Here is a 15,580-nt window from a genome sequence, read left to right on the forward strand (position 1 = left end):
ACTGATGATCTAATTTCTCCTCATCAGTGTTATAAATACAGCTCAGGTATGTTGAGCCTGTACTGAAATGCTGCAATTTCTTTCTATGCTCGTAGTCTTAACCTTGAATTGTGTTTCAAATATGAAAGAACTTCAGAAGCTGGCTTGAAAGAGGAGGAGAGAGTTAAATGGGTTTGAAAATGAAGGTTGAATCAAGTAAATTGCAAGTGAAAAGTTCTAAGCTCAGTTTTGGACATACATTTTGTGTTTTGTTTCTGTATGAATACAAATTTGAGAAGAATCATTATAGTTTTGAAAAATACCATTGAGTGTAGGAAGGTTTACTTTTCTATTTATATGTATATAGGTCTGGTAAATAGATAATAAGATATTTTTAACCTCTTTTATCAAAGATTTTTTTCCTGAATTTCTGATTCTCTAATCCTACTGTCAATAACTTTGTGGGGAAAAGCTTTAAAAGAAATGCAATCTGATCTGAACTATTCAGATAGTATGTGGTAGCTGTGTTAAATATTGCTTTAAACACATCAAGTTGTATGCAGTGTCATTACTAGTTACTTAAGCAGGATGCAGGGATGCATATGTGTGTAATAAATTTTAATTGAAGAACTATTCTGAAGTGTCTTCTGAGAGGAAAAACAAAAGAAAAACACAGCCTAAAATTGTCTAACTTTTGACATTGATCATCTTTCTAGATCTTTTACAGAAGAACAGATGTGGCTCCAGGATTTTTTCTTATTAGTGCACATCTCTGTATTCATTTTTACCTCCTCTGACTTCAACATTTACTCTTGCTTAAACAGAACTCGCAAGAAAAGTTGCTAACTGCAGCAGCTTCCTATGTTGGCAAACAGCTGGGCTCCCCAAATGTCAGTGAGAAGTGGAGGGCTAGTACTGCAAGTAGAACTCACTGTTGTGCTGTATTTTCAAAAAGTGCCTTTGAGAAGTTTTAACTAAACTGTACAAGCTCAAAGGGCATAATTAGTATATGGTGTATAGTATAGAGCTCCTTCCTGTGTTGAATTTGTGACTGTATTCTTGGAAAGAAAACCTGCAGTTATTTAAAAAACAAACAAGCAAAAAACCTAAATCCTCATAGAAGAAACACATGAAATGAGAAGTAGATTTCTTTCTCAATAAATTTTCTGGTTTTTGTTTTGTGTATGCCTAAGAAGAAATTACTTAATTCAGAACAGTTGGGTTTTGTTCACTGTTTGTGATAAATTGAGCGGTTGAGCTTGGAAGGGACATTTAAGATCGTGTAGTTCCAACCCCCTGCTGTAGGCAGGGACACCTTGCTCTGGACCAGGGAGCCCCATCCAGCCTGGCTTTGAATGCTTCCAGGGAGGGGGCATCCACAACGTCTCTGGGCAACCTGTTCCAGTGTCTCACCACCCGCATTTAAATCTACCCTTCCTCCAGTTTAAAGGCATTTCCCCTTGTCCTGTTGCTATGTGCCCTCATAAAAAGTACCTCCTCAACTTTCCTGTAGGCCCTCTTCAGGTCTGGGAAGGCCTCTGTGGCCTTCTGTGTCTCCATTGGGAAGGTGCTCCAGCACAAGATAAATATAACTAAATGATATTAATAAAACTAGGAGGAAGGTGTGATTTTAATCAGGCAGTTAATGGTCAAAGTCTTGTTTTGTACTTGATTTTTTTTTCTCCTGAAGATTAGTTAATTCTTATTCCTTAATAACAAATTTTCTTAGCTTGCAACTCTTCTAAATAAATCTTCTAAATATTGTGGGACTTCTTGTGAACCATAAAGATAGCTGATGATATAAAAAAAGCAAACAATAACAGCTTTATATTCAGCAGTGGGCTGAACTTTAAGAAATACTGACCTTCTCATATTTAAAATTTGATCACTGGATTGATTCTTCTTGTAGTCTACTGTTCCTGCCTTTATTTTATTTTATTTTTTACTGTTGCATAGCTTTGATTTCTTTTCTCAGCTCTTAAGTCAAGATCTTCAGTTGAGTGTTTGGAAAACATGTGGTTCACTCTGAGTTAGATTTTGTAGTTGCTGTTACAGTAAAAACAAATCACACCTACTGCTTATGCTTAACTGTGTTATCCTTTCTTTAATTTCTCTTACTGCATTCTTCCAGCTTATGCTACTCTGGATGCCCTGCTTTTCTCCAGCTGTGTCCATTTCTGCAGTTGTAAAAAGAGTTGATACAGAGTGTACAGATAATGAATATCCCAATGCTTTTGAATAGCAGTACCTTACACATATGCACAGAGAAGTGTAAATATTTAAAGTCTCAAAAAATATCCTCTGTCATCTGATTCTGATGTGATCTGATTCTAAATTCTTGATTAGATTTTATGGTTTACCTACCTAAAATTTTCTTTTTCACATCAACAGAAGTTTTAGTTTTAACAATGCTCAGTATATTGTCTCTCCTCATACCTAAATGGAATGTAAGTTTGCCGATGACACCAAGCTGTGACACACCAGAGAGGTGGGATGCCATCCAGAGCATTGGGCAAAGGCAAACCTCATGAGGTTCGACAAATTCAAGTGTGAGGTCTTGCACCCGGATCAAGGCAACCCTCACTGATACAAGCTGGGGGATGACAAAAAAAAAAGACCCAGGGTACTGGTGGATGACAAGCCAGACATGAGCTAGTCAGTATCTAAAGGGGAGCTACAGAAAGAAGGGGACAGGCTCTTTAGCAGGGTCTGTGGTGATAGAACAAGGGGAAATGGCTTCAAGCTCCTGGAGGGTAAATTGACGTGGATTATAAGGAAAATGTCTTTTACAGTGAAGGCGGTTAGACACTGGCACAGTTTGCCCAGAGATGTGGTTGATGCCCTGTCCCTGGAGACTGTCAGGGCGAGGCTGGATCAGGCCCTGGGCCAAGGTCCAATTTGTCCAGATATATAATGAAATCAGTTTCAACCTTAGTAGTGTACTTGTAGTTGTTATGATGTGAAGATTTGTCAGAGTGTATCAGTTCAATATATATGCCTATTGAATCTAGATTTTAAAATAAATACACACTAAAAATCATAGAATCATAGAATGGTTTGGGCTGGAAGGATTGTGTAGTTCCACTTCTATAGGTGGGATTGCAAAAGGTGCAAATGTACATACGCATACATTAGAAGTGGGTATGTATATATGTATGTTTATATTATGTCCTTGTGCATATACATATACAAATCACAGTATTGAGTTGACAAAGCTATTTTAATAAGAGGAGGAACAGTGAGAACTACAGAGAATGCTGTAAGCTTCTCTTTAATAGGTATTACTCAAAATACTTGCTACTGATCACATTCAAAATAATAACTGTACAAAGTAATTAATTGTGATTGTATTGTTGAAAATGGTTTGTAAGAATTCTTTTAGTTTAAGTTGTTAATTGTATTTGAAAATATGATTTGGCAAAATGTCAAGCAGTAACTGGGCATGTGGCTGTCCTCTGCTCTGATTCGTCTCTGTTAGTAGTGGGGCAATTATACTGTAACATATCTTAGCTTATTTGTCGCACTCTTTTTTTATATTGCTCTGACAACTTATTTCCGATTTGCTAACTGTAGGTATTTTTCTGTTGAACTGCTTTGTTGTTTTTCATTCTACCGTGTTTTTTTCTTATTTTTTGTAACTGTGCTCTCGTATGCAGCTTTCTCATCATGTGATAATCCATAACTGCTCCCGTACTTCTTTCCTACCTCTGTGAGAAATAATTACATATATCAGAACAGCTACGTTTGGTGCTTTGAAACAGTCATTATTTCTATGTTGATGTTTATTTTTTTTCCCCTCTTGTAATCTCTTTCTTGCACTTTGGTAGCTCTATCGGGCGGTGTCAGTTACGCTTTCCTAAAATAAATTAAAATAGTGTTCATAGTTATACCATACCAGTTATAGCAAATTTCTCTTGCAAATAGTTTTCAAACTAACACTCATACAAGTGATGTGAGTGATACTGTTTTTTGAGTGTCACTGAAGTTATTCAGAGCATTTCAATGCTGTAGAATAAAGTGTATTCAAGAAGTCTGTACTGCTGACTGAATTGATCCCAGTCTTCGTTTTTAATTATCTGTTTAGTTAAGATTTTTCTTAAATAATGCTAAACAAAATTACATTAACTTGAGTGTTTCGTTCTATAGCATCCACAGAGACAGGTGGAAGAGTATGTGTTAATCATGTTGTTCATGATGAGTTACAGTTGTGCAATCCTTTGGCCCATCTTCTTTTTTATGGTCATTTTCTCAATTTTAGTTGCAGCTTCCCTGTCAGGGAGGAATGCGTTTTCCATTTCTGGAATCAGTTCTCGTAGTGCGTTTGCTTTGAGTGGCACAATGTAAAGCTGTGGATACTTGGTTAAAGGTCAGTGTATGTTTGTGTGGTAGCTCAGATCAGTAGTGCGTATTTCAAATGATTTTTTCAGCTGTCCTCCCTCTCTCTGATTCTATTCACTGTTCAGTTGTCCCAGAATATACTTTTGTTTTGAAGCAAACAAAATAGAATGGAGTACTGCAACTGCTTACACACGTTCAGCTTGATAAATAATTTTGAAGCAATCTCTTCCAACCTATGTATGATGTCAGGTTGTCAACATTAGTTGTATGCTCTCTGACTCCACTTGTAGTAAAATACACTGTATGCAAATGGTGCAGCTGTATTGAAGTGGCAATAGATTGCCTAATCTAATGCCTGTCAACATGTTTTTTTATGCAACAGACTACATACTATTGCACTTAAAACCAATTCTCTTTAATAAGCTATTGATTTATAGTGAGCTTTTACCTTTGCTTAATTTCTTCTGTTTGTAAATCTGTTGTACATCAGACGTGTTGCTGGAACAAGGAGGTCTTTCCTAAATCATCTGTTCTCCTTGACGTATTCAAAAGATACATTACTGATAGAATTATCTGCCTGCACTTTCTTTACATCTCTTTGAAAAGTCTTAAACTTACTGGAGTTCTGCCTGCGGCTGTTGGGAACTGTGTTTGGGGATTAGTTACTGGATTGTAAAAACCAAAGGAGATGTATGATGGCTTTCCAAATACCTTGTACATGTAATGCTTCACTTTTTTATTATTATTGTATTTTTAAAGAAGGGCGAAAGAGGAAGAACAAAGTGCTAAATAGTAAAGCTTTCATCGAGACTGCTGCCAATTGGACAGGAGTTGATTTCACACTCTTCTACAAAAAGGGAGCTGCTTCTTGTTTGAGTGGGAAAAGGACAGTTTGCTAAAACACATGTATTATGGTGTTGTTATTTTTTCTTCTTTTTCTGGTCCTTGCACAGAAGGACAGTATGCTGGTCACTTGTTGAAAAAGTAGCATGAATGTTTTCAGAATTTGAAGGAGGTGTGGTATGAGTTTTGAAAGAGAAAGGGGAAAGAAAGCAAAATCAATACCTCTGGTGCTTTCAATGAATCTGTCTGGGGAAAAGGAGGCTGAGGGGAGACCTTATTGCTCCCTTCCAATATCTGAAAGGTGCTTACAGTGAGAGCGGGGTTGGTCTCTTCTCACTGGTGACAGGTGACTGGTGGAGGGGAAATGGCCTCGAGTTTCACCAGGGTAAGTTTAGGTTGGATATCAGGAAAAACTTATTTCCAGAAAGGGTTGTTAAGCACTGGAATAGGCTCCCCAAGGAGGTGGTTGAGTCACCATCCCTGGATGTGTTTAAAAATCTTTTGGATGTGGTTCTCAGGGACATGATTTAGCAGAGGGTTGTTAGTTAGGGTTTGGTTAGGTTGAGGTTGGACTCGATGATCTTTGAGGTCTTTTCCAACCTGAGTGATTCTGTGCTTCTATGGTTCTATGAATATGCAGTAGAATTTTTGTCTAAGATGTGGTGCCTTATGAGGAAACAGGCTTTGCTTTGGCAAAATTGTCAGAACCCTTTCATTCAGTCTGCTAGAAGCAAATAAGAAGTCTTCTGGAGGAGCTGCTCTGATCTGAAAATTCCTTGGCAACAACATGTATAATCAATTCAAAGGGACTCTGAAACTCACTGTTATGTTTCAGAAATCAGCTGTTTTCTTGAGTGATAAGCCAACTGGAAAGAGTCAGTCTGCACAGGAGTTTGGGAAGCTGCTAGAGGAGTGACAGCGTGGAGAAAGTTCCTTGGGCGTGGGCCAGGCTGACAAATGCAAGCCGGCAGGCTGTGTGTCCGGACTTGTGCTCCAGCTTATGCTGGTGGATGTAACGCCCTCAGAGTGCGGGCAGTGAGGCGCTGTGGATGGCAGCAGCATGCAGCGCAGCGTGCTTGATTGTATTTGCTATGTGTGACGTTGAGGGATTAAGGGGAGGGGAAAGGATCAGCTACTCAGGGTGCTCTGTTAAGAGGCGCAAGTGAATTTGATTGTCGTCAGAATGGGATTGCCATATGAGTTCTGAAAAGCATTTGGCTCCTGAAGATAACCGCTCTAAAAATAGATTTTTTGGAGGAGAGTTTTCACTTCGGTCCAGTTTCGGGTTCCAGCTGAGCTAGCTTTACGAAACTCATCAGCTCCTGTTGCAAGACTACAGTGAGGATAAATCGCTTCTTATTCTGCCTTCGGTGTTAGCTTTTGGAGATAACGACACGCTCACTTGGTGAAAATTGAACACCAGTGTTATGGCCGACGACACAGGTACAGTCCTGACTGTTTTTGTGAGCAAACTGAAAATGCATGGTTGCAAATACTGACTCTGTAATCAGCAAAATAAATGGCTTACTGTGGCATGTTGGTGCTTTCTAGTCGGTTTACTATTAGTCTGCATTACTGACTGCCTCTGGTTTTGATTCAGTGTTTCCTGAAGTAGAGAATTCTCACGGATTTATGCAGACTCCTAAATTGTAACTTCATTTCTCTTTGGGTAAGCACACATTATTAACCCAAGACATTAGTCTGTGTGCAGATACCTCACTTGAAAGCTATTTTTGAAGTATGTAAAATTACCGAGCACCTTCAAAGTTAACTAAAGTAAAAGGCAAATGTTTTTAATGCTTTTTAAATTTTTTTTTGATGTGTTATCTAACCACGACTCTTAATTTGGATGCGTGATATACAGGACTTTTAAAAATTTGCCGCTGAGGCATACAGCACAATTTGAGACTTTATGATGTCTGCATAAAGCCATCTGGTGGTGTAAGCAAAGGCTTGCCAGATATGGAAGGTGACCTACTTTGGACATGGCTGGCAGCGGGCACAGGGAGAGGACTTGAATGTAGAATTAACTGTCTGGAATGCGTTCTAAGCTGAAGGCAGTCTTCCGTGATGGCCTGCAGTTTTTTGTTCTGTGTGTGTTTGGTTCTGTTGAGAGCATGCACGAATTTTATGTCGCCTGACTTCCATGTATGTCAGAGCTACCTGATAAAGCTGCTGTGGTGGAATTCCTAGCAGGATTTTTCAAGGATTTTGGAAATATTGTGCTCATGAGGGAAACCAGAGCACAGAAATGTGTTTTTTCACTGTTGTGACAGATGTTTTTATATCAGAATCTGTTTTGGAGGAAATTTCATAAAAAAACTTCAAGATTGAAAAAAGAAAGTTACCTTTCTATTATTACTTTTTTTTTTCTTTTGTTTTCCTGTTCGTCTATTGACTAAAGCCCTTTTCATTAGAGGTAAATGCAAAGTACAAAACAATGAGGTAGATGAATTAGTATGAAATACAACATGATAATCTTTTCTGTTTTCCTCTTTTAGTACATGCTTTGCTCTCGAACAAAACAGTAACCTGGAATAATTTAAAATGTTTTAGCTTAAAGGTTCATTTTTAAAGGTTTTAAAGCACTCAAATACAGGAATAGCCACATTCTGCAGTTACGTAATTGATTTTGGAATATTAAAATTTCCAGTTCAAGGAATATTTGATAATTTTCATACATAGTTGATAAAATTTCTGAGTGTATTACCACGTACTGCTTGCCTCTACCTGTGTTTTCAAGGTATCCATACATCTTCCTGTAAGGGAGATGTGCACAGCTCATAAAATTGTACCTGTGTAATTTGGTTACTATGTATTAGGAAGTGGAACATGCCTAATGTGAGGCTAAGTTGTCTGTTTCTAAATATTATTGATAGCTTATACCAAGGAAACTGCGTGTAATGTACAGAGTAAGCCAGATATCTTGTATTTGATCTTTGTGATAGAAGTAATAAAGAAATGTATTCTTAAATTAAGTACTGCATCCATATGAGCTGAAGTGAGCCAGTTGTTGTTTTCTATAGCTCTCACCATGATACATAACACTATGACTATAATAAAAAGCTTGTTCAGTGAAGCTATGAACCTGATGAAAAGCAGGCTCTGAAAGTGCTTCTATGTCATATTGATAGCTGGAATAAGCCACCAGCCTTTCGTTACTCACTCTAAAAAGCTACTTCTTTTTCATTCCAATGAGGAATCATGGCAATATTCAGGTGTTCGGGGGTATTTTTGTATTTGTATTTATGTGGACTAGATCAAAATAGTTGCTTCTAGATCATTATTTAAATGATTCTAATTGAATGTAAACTTTCACTTACGGAGTTTTAGTAACTTGAAAAAGTTAAGAGAAAGCGTCATTTGAAGAGTGAGAAAAATATTTTTAGTGTGGACTATTGGCAGTATTCTGGGAGATTTCGTTGCTTTCTTTAAGTAGCTGACCATTTGTAACTTGGGGATGGATTGCTGGACTAGCACAACAGTATGGCTGGATGGGCAAAGGGCAGGGCTTGAAGGGAACAAAATTGGGGCTGGCCAGTCTGAAACTGCCAGCTTTGCAGTGGTAAACACCAGAATCACAGAATCACAGAATGGCCAGCGTTGGAAGGGACCTCAAGGATCATGAATCTCCAACCCTCCTTTACATGCAGGGCCACCAACCTCCACATTTAAGGAAGAAGAGAAACAGACCTTGAGCTTTGGTAAAAAGCTGTAGACATCTGTTTAGGTGCAATTGTACTACTTCCTTACCTAAAATGATCCGAAACTAGACAAAGCAATGTATGTTTTATGTGAACCTCTGCACAGTTCTAAGAAACAGAAGAAGTTTTCAGTTAGAACAGTGACTGAACTTCAAATTTTACACTTGATGAGGTTTAGATTTTTGCTGCTCTGTAGGCTATTTGAATTGTCATGTTGATTTCATAAGCTAGCTTAACTTTGCAGTACTGGCTAGCTTTGAATGCGTTTGATACTTCAGAAATGCTTTTCTTGAAGCATTTCTGCTGCTGGCATTGCCCTCTGGTGGCAGCTTGAGAAGTAACGGCACAAATGACAAACATCTCAAAAATGTTAAGTTCTGTGCAAATACATACCAGAGAAGAAAAAGGAGGGATTTCCAACTACATTGTTGAAGCATATTACATGTGGTTGCTTTATTATTGTTGGTTTGTTGGGTTTTTTTGGGGGGAGGGGGAAGGTGAAGGGATTGCTGTTTGGTTTGTTTGGCCTTAAAGGCACAGATGATGATTGAGGTGTCCATTGTAAAACATAGCGACATGAAAACTCCAGAAGAAATCCACAAAATGTATAACCATATGCTTTATCATAATTTTTTAGCACGAATCCATTTATTTTTTTTCTATTTGTGTGCCTTATTTTAACAGAGAGTAAGCATGGAGGAAACAAGAATGGAAAGAAAGAAGGCCTCTCTGGAAGCTCATTTTTCACCTGGTTTATGGTAATTGCTTTGCTGGGAGTTTGGACATCAGTAGCAGTTGTCTGGTTTGAACTTGTAGATTATGAAGAAGTCCTAGGTAAGAATTTTAAATCTTAATATAGTGTAATAAAACCCTTCTAATAATGACTGTGACTTACTTGGTAGTAATGGGTGCAATTTTACCTTTCAGAAAGGAAACCAAAATATTAAAGTTCAATGTCGGTGAAAGAGAGCAGCGCATGGGTAGTTAGCTAAATTGACAATTGGAGTGTATGAAAATGTCCTACATAAAAATATGCAGTGTAGTTCAAAAAATAAATTTTAAAGCTGAGCTCAATTCTGATGCTAAAATGAGAATGTCATAAGACTGAAAAAGGTTATTGAAGTACTGCATGCATTTAAAAATAGAAGAAATTTCCAAGGTTTAATCTTCATCATCTTGTATGCACTATATAACGTGTATACAGTAGCTCATTAGGAATTTCAGTTTAACATTTGTTGTTTGAGTTTTCAGTTTTTCTCAGAAACTTGAAGAAGTGATTTGTTGAACGTACGTGGCTGATCTTATTACTGGTTCTTTGGTGGACTGTGTTAGTAGTAGTATCAGAACAAACAGTTGTCGTCTCGTGAATGATATTTTGTATGACCTCAGTTTTAAGCCTACAACAATGTTAATTGTGTCTCATTATGAAAGTGTTAAGACAGTATTGTTAATGTAATATCTAGGAATGAAAAATTGAGGGCTTAAATTTCAGGATGTATGCATGTAGGTAGAATTATTCTCTCTGTTATAGGCTTCAATATGCAGTTTTACAACTGCTGGTTTTGAAAACTTTACAATGGCTTCTTAGAATTATCATTTTTTTTTAATGTACAAATATTTAAAGAGAAGTTTCTGGCTTGAAACCTAATTAGGTCTAGTGATGCAAATAATGGTTTCTGTATTTTTACCATGCATGCAGCCAAAGCAAAGGATTTCCGTTATAACTTGTCAGAGGTACTACAAGGTAGGATACTAGAGAAGTAAGGTTGTTTTACTGTCCCTTGGCTAGAAACTTTATTTTTGTCTTTAACTTTTAATATGTTACTGTTCTTCTATAATGACACGAAACAGTCATTTCTCATCTTTCTCATTCCTCCTGTTCTTGAGTGTGATATTATTCTTTTTTTTGGAACATGGTATTTATTCCACTAGTCTATTGTATTTAACCAAAAATAAAGATCCTTTCTAACTGATAGAGTCAGTGCTGTGATGATGACCTTCTGTCTATTCTAGACCCATAGCTGAACTTCCTCAAATTTTTCAGTATCATATAGAGAACTATATTTCATTCATTTTGCTAACGTTCAAGTTCTGCCTTCATTTAGAGAGGACAAAATTTGATAACTAACTGACAGACCACAAGGAGTTGAAGTTCTTCTGCAGTCAGTGTGTGGAGTTTTTATCTGATTAAAAGTTTGGCTTGGATTTATGAAAATTAATTAGACAGTCCTCTATTTATCTGATGATCTCAGGGCACTTCTAATCCTGGACACTGTATTTCTATGCTAAAAACTGTTTTTTTTAATAGAAACCAGATATTCCTTTTGCTTATATCTCATGCTGACAGAGTTCTTACCAAACTAAAAGAGAGATGTCTGATGTCACCTACGGAAGGGTTTTGTGGACACTGGATGCCATATAGTTGTTCATAAAACTATGAATGTTTATTCCTTTGTTTAGAAAGTAGGTTGTTTTTCTTCTATTAACTTAGCACCGAAGATGAAATTACCTACACATCTATATTCTGAGAATGTAGAATAATTTATGATTTGAAAACAAATTGTGATTATTTATTATTTTTACTTTACTATTTATTTTCCATCTTTAAAATGTTGAGCCTTTCTTGTGAAGTTAAATTTTATGCTGAACAAAACTTGTTGCGAGAAAATGCTTCATCACCTCATTCCATTCAGTATTCCAATATCTAAACTGGGCGTATAGGAAAGTTGAAGAGGCACTTTTTATTGACCAGTGTAGTGATGTGACAAGGAGTAATGGCTTTAAACTAAAAGAGGGGAGATTTAGATTAGGTATAAGGAAGAAATTCTTTACAAAAAAGGTAGTGGTGCACTGGAACAGATGCCCAGAGAATTTGTGAGAATTTGTGGATGCCCTGCCCCTGGACATGTTCATGTCCAGATTGGATGGGGCTCTGGGCAATGTGGATCTGTAGTGGTAGGTGAGGTTGGAACTAGATGACCTTTAAGGTCCCTTTCAACCTAAGCCATTCCATAATATGCCTGTTTTTAAGTCTGTGAGCACTAAAGTAGATGTGTGGGGAAAAGACCCTACCTGTATTCAGTCTAAAGTCTAGGAAATGAAGACAGGAAGTTAAAATATTTGCAATATAAAATAAAAGGTGGTTAAAAAAAAGTAGCACTGAGTAATCAATATGGTAACATCCTAGCATTGTCAGTTAACCATCATGCATAGAAAACACTGTTGGAAACAAGTTGCAGAATTCCTAATACTTCTTGTTCTTCTCTTGACATTTTTAGGCAAACTTGGAATATATGATGCTGATGGAGATGGAGATTTTGATGTGGAGGATGCTAAAGTATTGCTAGGCAAGTACAAAACTGGGAGGAATAGTCAATGTAATTTATATGTCATGTTCATGTTTGTTGTTTTTTCCTAATTGAATAATTTTAATAGATTTGTGTGTTGGTTTTTTTTTTTCCTCATGCAAGTTGAAGGAGTACTTATTCTCCTTATTTATCACTGTTAGTATAAATCATGTACTTTCTTGCTGGACAGTTTCAAAGTTAAGTGGTTGATGCTGCTGTATCCACTGTCACAAGATCATTGTGTTTGTTAATAAATTAACTGGGTAGAGGGCTTAAGATGCTTCAAGAATTAGAATGCTATTCTTGTAGACCTGATAAGCCAGGTCCATTTTGAAATGAGTGATAACAAGCCTTTGTATGTGACTGTGAGCACCTGTTTAGCGTACTTTTGTACTGTTTTACCACTGTTCTCAGTTCTCCAGAAGTCTGTTTTATTTTCACTTTCAAAATCCTACATGACTTGAAACTCTAGTCTTAAGCATGGTTTTAAGGAATGTATCTTTCTGATCACCGAGTATCTTAAATAAGTTCTGACTGACAGGCATGTTTTGTGACAGTGCCCTTTTACCTCTTTTCTGCCATCACCATCTTCACTTCATAATCAAGCATGGGATAAGTACTTTTTATATAAGTGATTTTAGAAAGTTTGTTTTTCTTTAATTGGTTGCTTTCAAGTATAAACCTATTCTGATCACAGAAACAAGTAAAAAGAAGAAAAAAAAACCCTACCATAGTTAATAATAGCTTGAGCAATATGCAATCTGAAATGTCTCAAACTGTCAAAGTTATCAGTGGTGTTAGGATGTTGTGTTGTATAGCTGGAAGGTCACAGTCCATGATAACCAGTTTCTTGTCAGTTTATTTTTCCTCATTTGTGTCTGGAGAAATAAGCAAGTCTTTCAGGGGCCGTATCTGTTTAATCCCATTACAGTTGAAGAACACTCGTGTCATAATAATCACTGAACTTGTTTGCAGCGCTGTGAATGTGAGGGGTGCTGTGAATTGCCTCAGAGATACAAATTGGTTATTAATTATAAGCAGTAGATAAAATAACATTTTGCATAAAATAATCCTAATCTTTCATTATTTATGGAAGGTGGATGTTAAGTTCTTGTGGGTCATATTAGTTTTATTCAGACTACCAGAACTGTGCTGCTGCTTTGTTACATCTGTTTCACGCAACTTGATATAGCTGGGAATTCTGCCAATATGTGATAGTGTTTCTATTACAAGCTCACCTTATCATGTAGTTAAACTTCATACTTAAAATGTGACACTAGAAGGTCACACAGATCAAAAACTGATTTTCATTATTTTTGAGCTCTTGCTTAGAAGTAAGATTTCATCTCATTCAAATTCAAGAGTATTTTCAGCAGTACAAAGGAATTCATAATTTCTAAAATGTTACAGAACATTAATATAATCATTTATGTTTATAATTTTATCAGCTACTGGAAAAACATAACTTCAGTTGAAGCTCCCAGTAAGTTAATGTGCTTGTTAGTATTTAAAAATGTACTAAAAATGAACAGCACTATTATTTATGTAGAATACATTTGCTTTTTAATTGATACAAAATCTGAAAGACTAGATGCCCTCTTGAGGAATTAAGTTATCAAATTTAGTAAAGAAAAACGTATTCAACTGCTTCTCTTCAACTGCATTAGGGTAACTTTCTATATAATTAGGGTAACTTTTCTGTATAAATGAGTGCTCCTTTATTTTATTTGTGAGGCTTTTGTTAGCACATATACTGTGTTTGAAGACTTGTGACTTTCATGGATTTTTGTGTGTCAGGCTACCACAGCAAAAAGTGATTTCTCTGCTAAAATTGACTTGAACCCAAAGCAGCAATCTCTTTTAAGTTAGGAATTCTTATTTTTTATTTTTTATTCTCTGTTCTTTTCAGACTACTGCATATTAAGGTCTTTGCATCTGCAGTGGTTTAATATTGTCCAGTTCCTTCAGATTTCTCTATAAATGTAAAGATTTAATTTGCAATTTGTGTTTCAAGTTTAGTAGCTGAATACTAAAATACTGAATACATTTTCTATATGATTTGGGCACACCTGAGTAGGATTAGCATTTACAATTTTATTTGTTGTATTAGGGTTGTGGTTTTTTTGTTTTGTTTTATTTTGTTTTGTTTTTTTTTTTTTTTTTAAGGAGGGGCTTTAATGATTAAGATCTGTTTAAGGGATTTGTGTGATTTTGAAAGCTGTGTATAGGAAGTGTACTCTTCCCTCTCTCAGCCCACTCCAAAGGTTAGAGAGGAGGGGAAAAAAAATCTACCTAAAACCTCCCCAGCCAAACAAACTCAAATGTTTGAGTTTTGTATTTTTATTTTTTTTTTTAAATACCCAAAGCTGAAATGCCGATGATTTCTTTGTGTCAAGGAACCTACAAGCATTATGTGGAAAAAAAAATACAGAAACTAGTTTATAGCCGTGTACCTTGCAAGTTCCTCTTAACTAGGAAAGATAGGACAGTATTTCAAAGTTCAGATAATCAGGAGGAATATAATTCCTCTGTACTCACTTTTGTTCTCTGTAGAGAAACAGTGGCTTTTAGTAGCATTGCAAAAAAAAGGCATGTATAGGGGTCACCAGAGCCTGTCTGTCTGAACCCTTGGAGACCATTTTTATTCTGCAGTTATTTATAATAAATAACAATCTCTTGAGAAATTCTAGTCTGAATGCAGCAGTTAGTTGAATTTCTGAACAGAAGGTCAGATACAGAAGGTCATCAATATATTGTTGTAGTACTTGGATTACTAGAAAATAGGAAAATAGGGGAAAAAAATTAACCTAGTATCTCTGTGACCATTCAGATGGAAGTGAATTGTAGAATCCTAAATTCCACAAATGAACTTTTTTTCCTTTATGTTACCTATGGTAGAATGAAGTATTTGCAAACAATCATACAAGGATTGCATGTTGAGAAAATCTGTGATGAGTTGGTGGGAGTTGAGATTTGTTTGTTTGTTGGTGTTTTTTTGTTTATTTTTTCAGGTATGGTTCACTTAATTTAGGATAATTTTCATGTCCTCTCTATTTATTCATCTTCTGTTGTAGAATTGTTAAATGTTGGACTGGCATATGCATATTCTCTTAAAAGATGCATTTGCACACAAAGGCATATTCTCTTGATAAATAAAGTAGTTGCATTAGCACTGTTGAATAGATAAAGATTTTGACTTTCTAGATAAGTGGCATTGTTTAGACTTCTCCCAAAGTAAAACAGTTGTTTCCACTGATTTAGCATCACTTAGCTGCCTGTTGGGGCAGTTTGTTTTTAGTCACTAATTTCAGCTACTTCTTACTGTGCTTGTGTATGAGTTTTACTTTGAAAAGCACTTTTTCCCAAGCA

The 15,580-nt window shown here is 36.3% G+C and overlaps 1 protein-coding gene across 6 annotated transcripts in view; it reads left to right on the plus strand.

Annotated features, from left to right (window-relative positions):
• The window catches only part of ASPH (aspartate beta-hydroxylase), a 102,228-nt gene that overhangs the window by 7,002 nt on the left and 79,646 nt on the right, over positions 1–15,580 (plus strand). For 3 of the 6 annotated variants that reach the window (XM_042833253.1, XM_042833215.1, XM_042833207.1), the window contains exons 2-4: positions 9,549–9,698; positions 10,564–10,608; positions 12,143–12,211. In XM_042833253.1, the coding sequence (XP_042689187.1) occupies positions 9,549–9,698; positions 10,564–10,608; positions 12,143–12,211 (264 nt within the window). Of the gene's footprint in view, positions 1–6,300; positions 6,604–9,548; positions 9,699–10,563; positions 10,609–12,142; positions 12,212–15,580 lie in introns of those variants that run through there. The other 3 variants (XM_042833233.1, XM_042833243.1, XM_042833225.1) reach the window with 3 other exon arrangements.

Source organism: Centrocercus urophasianus, unplaced genomic scaffold, assembly GCF_019232065.1.
Source record: "Centrocercus urophasianus isolate 14NV4802_14NV808 unplaced genomic scaffold, USGS_Curo_1.0 seq_11, whole genome shotgun sequence".
NCBI lineage: Eukaryota > Metazoa > Chordata > Aves > Galliformes > Phasianidae > Centrocercus > Centrocercus urophasianus.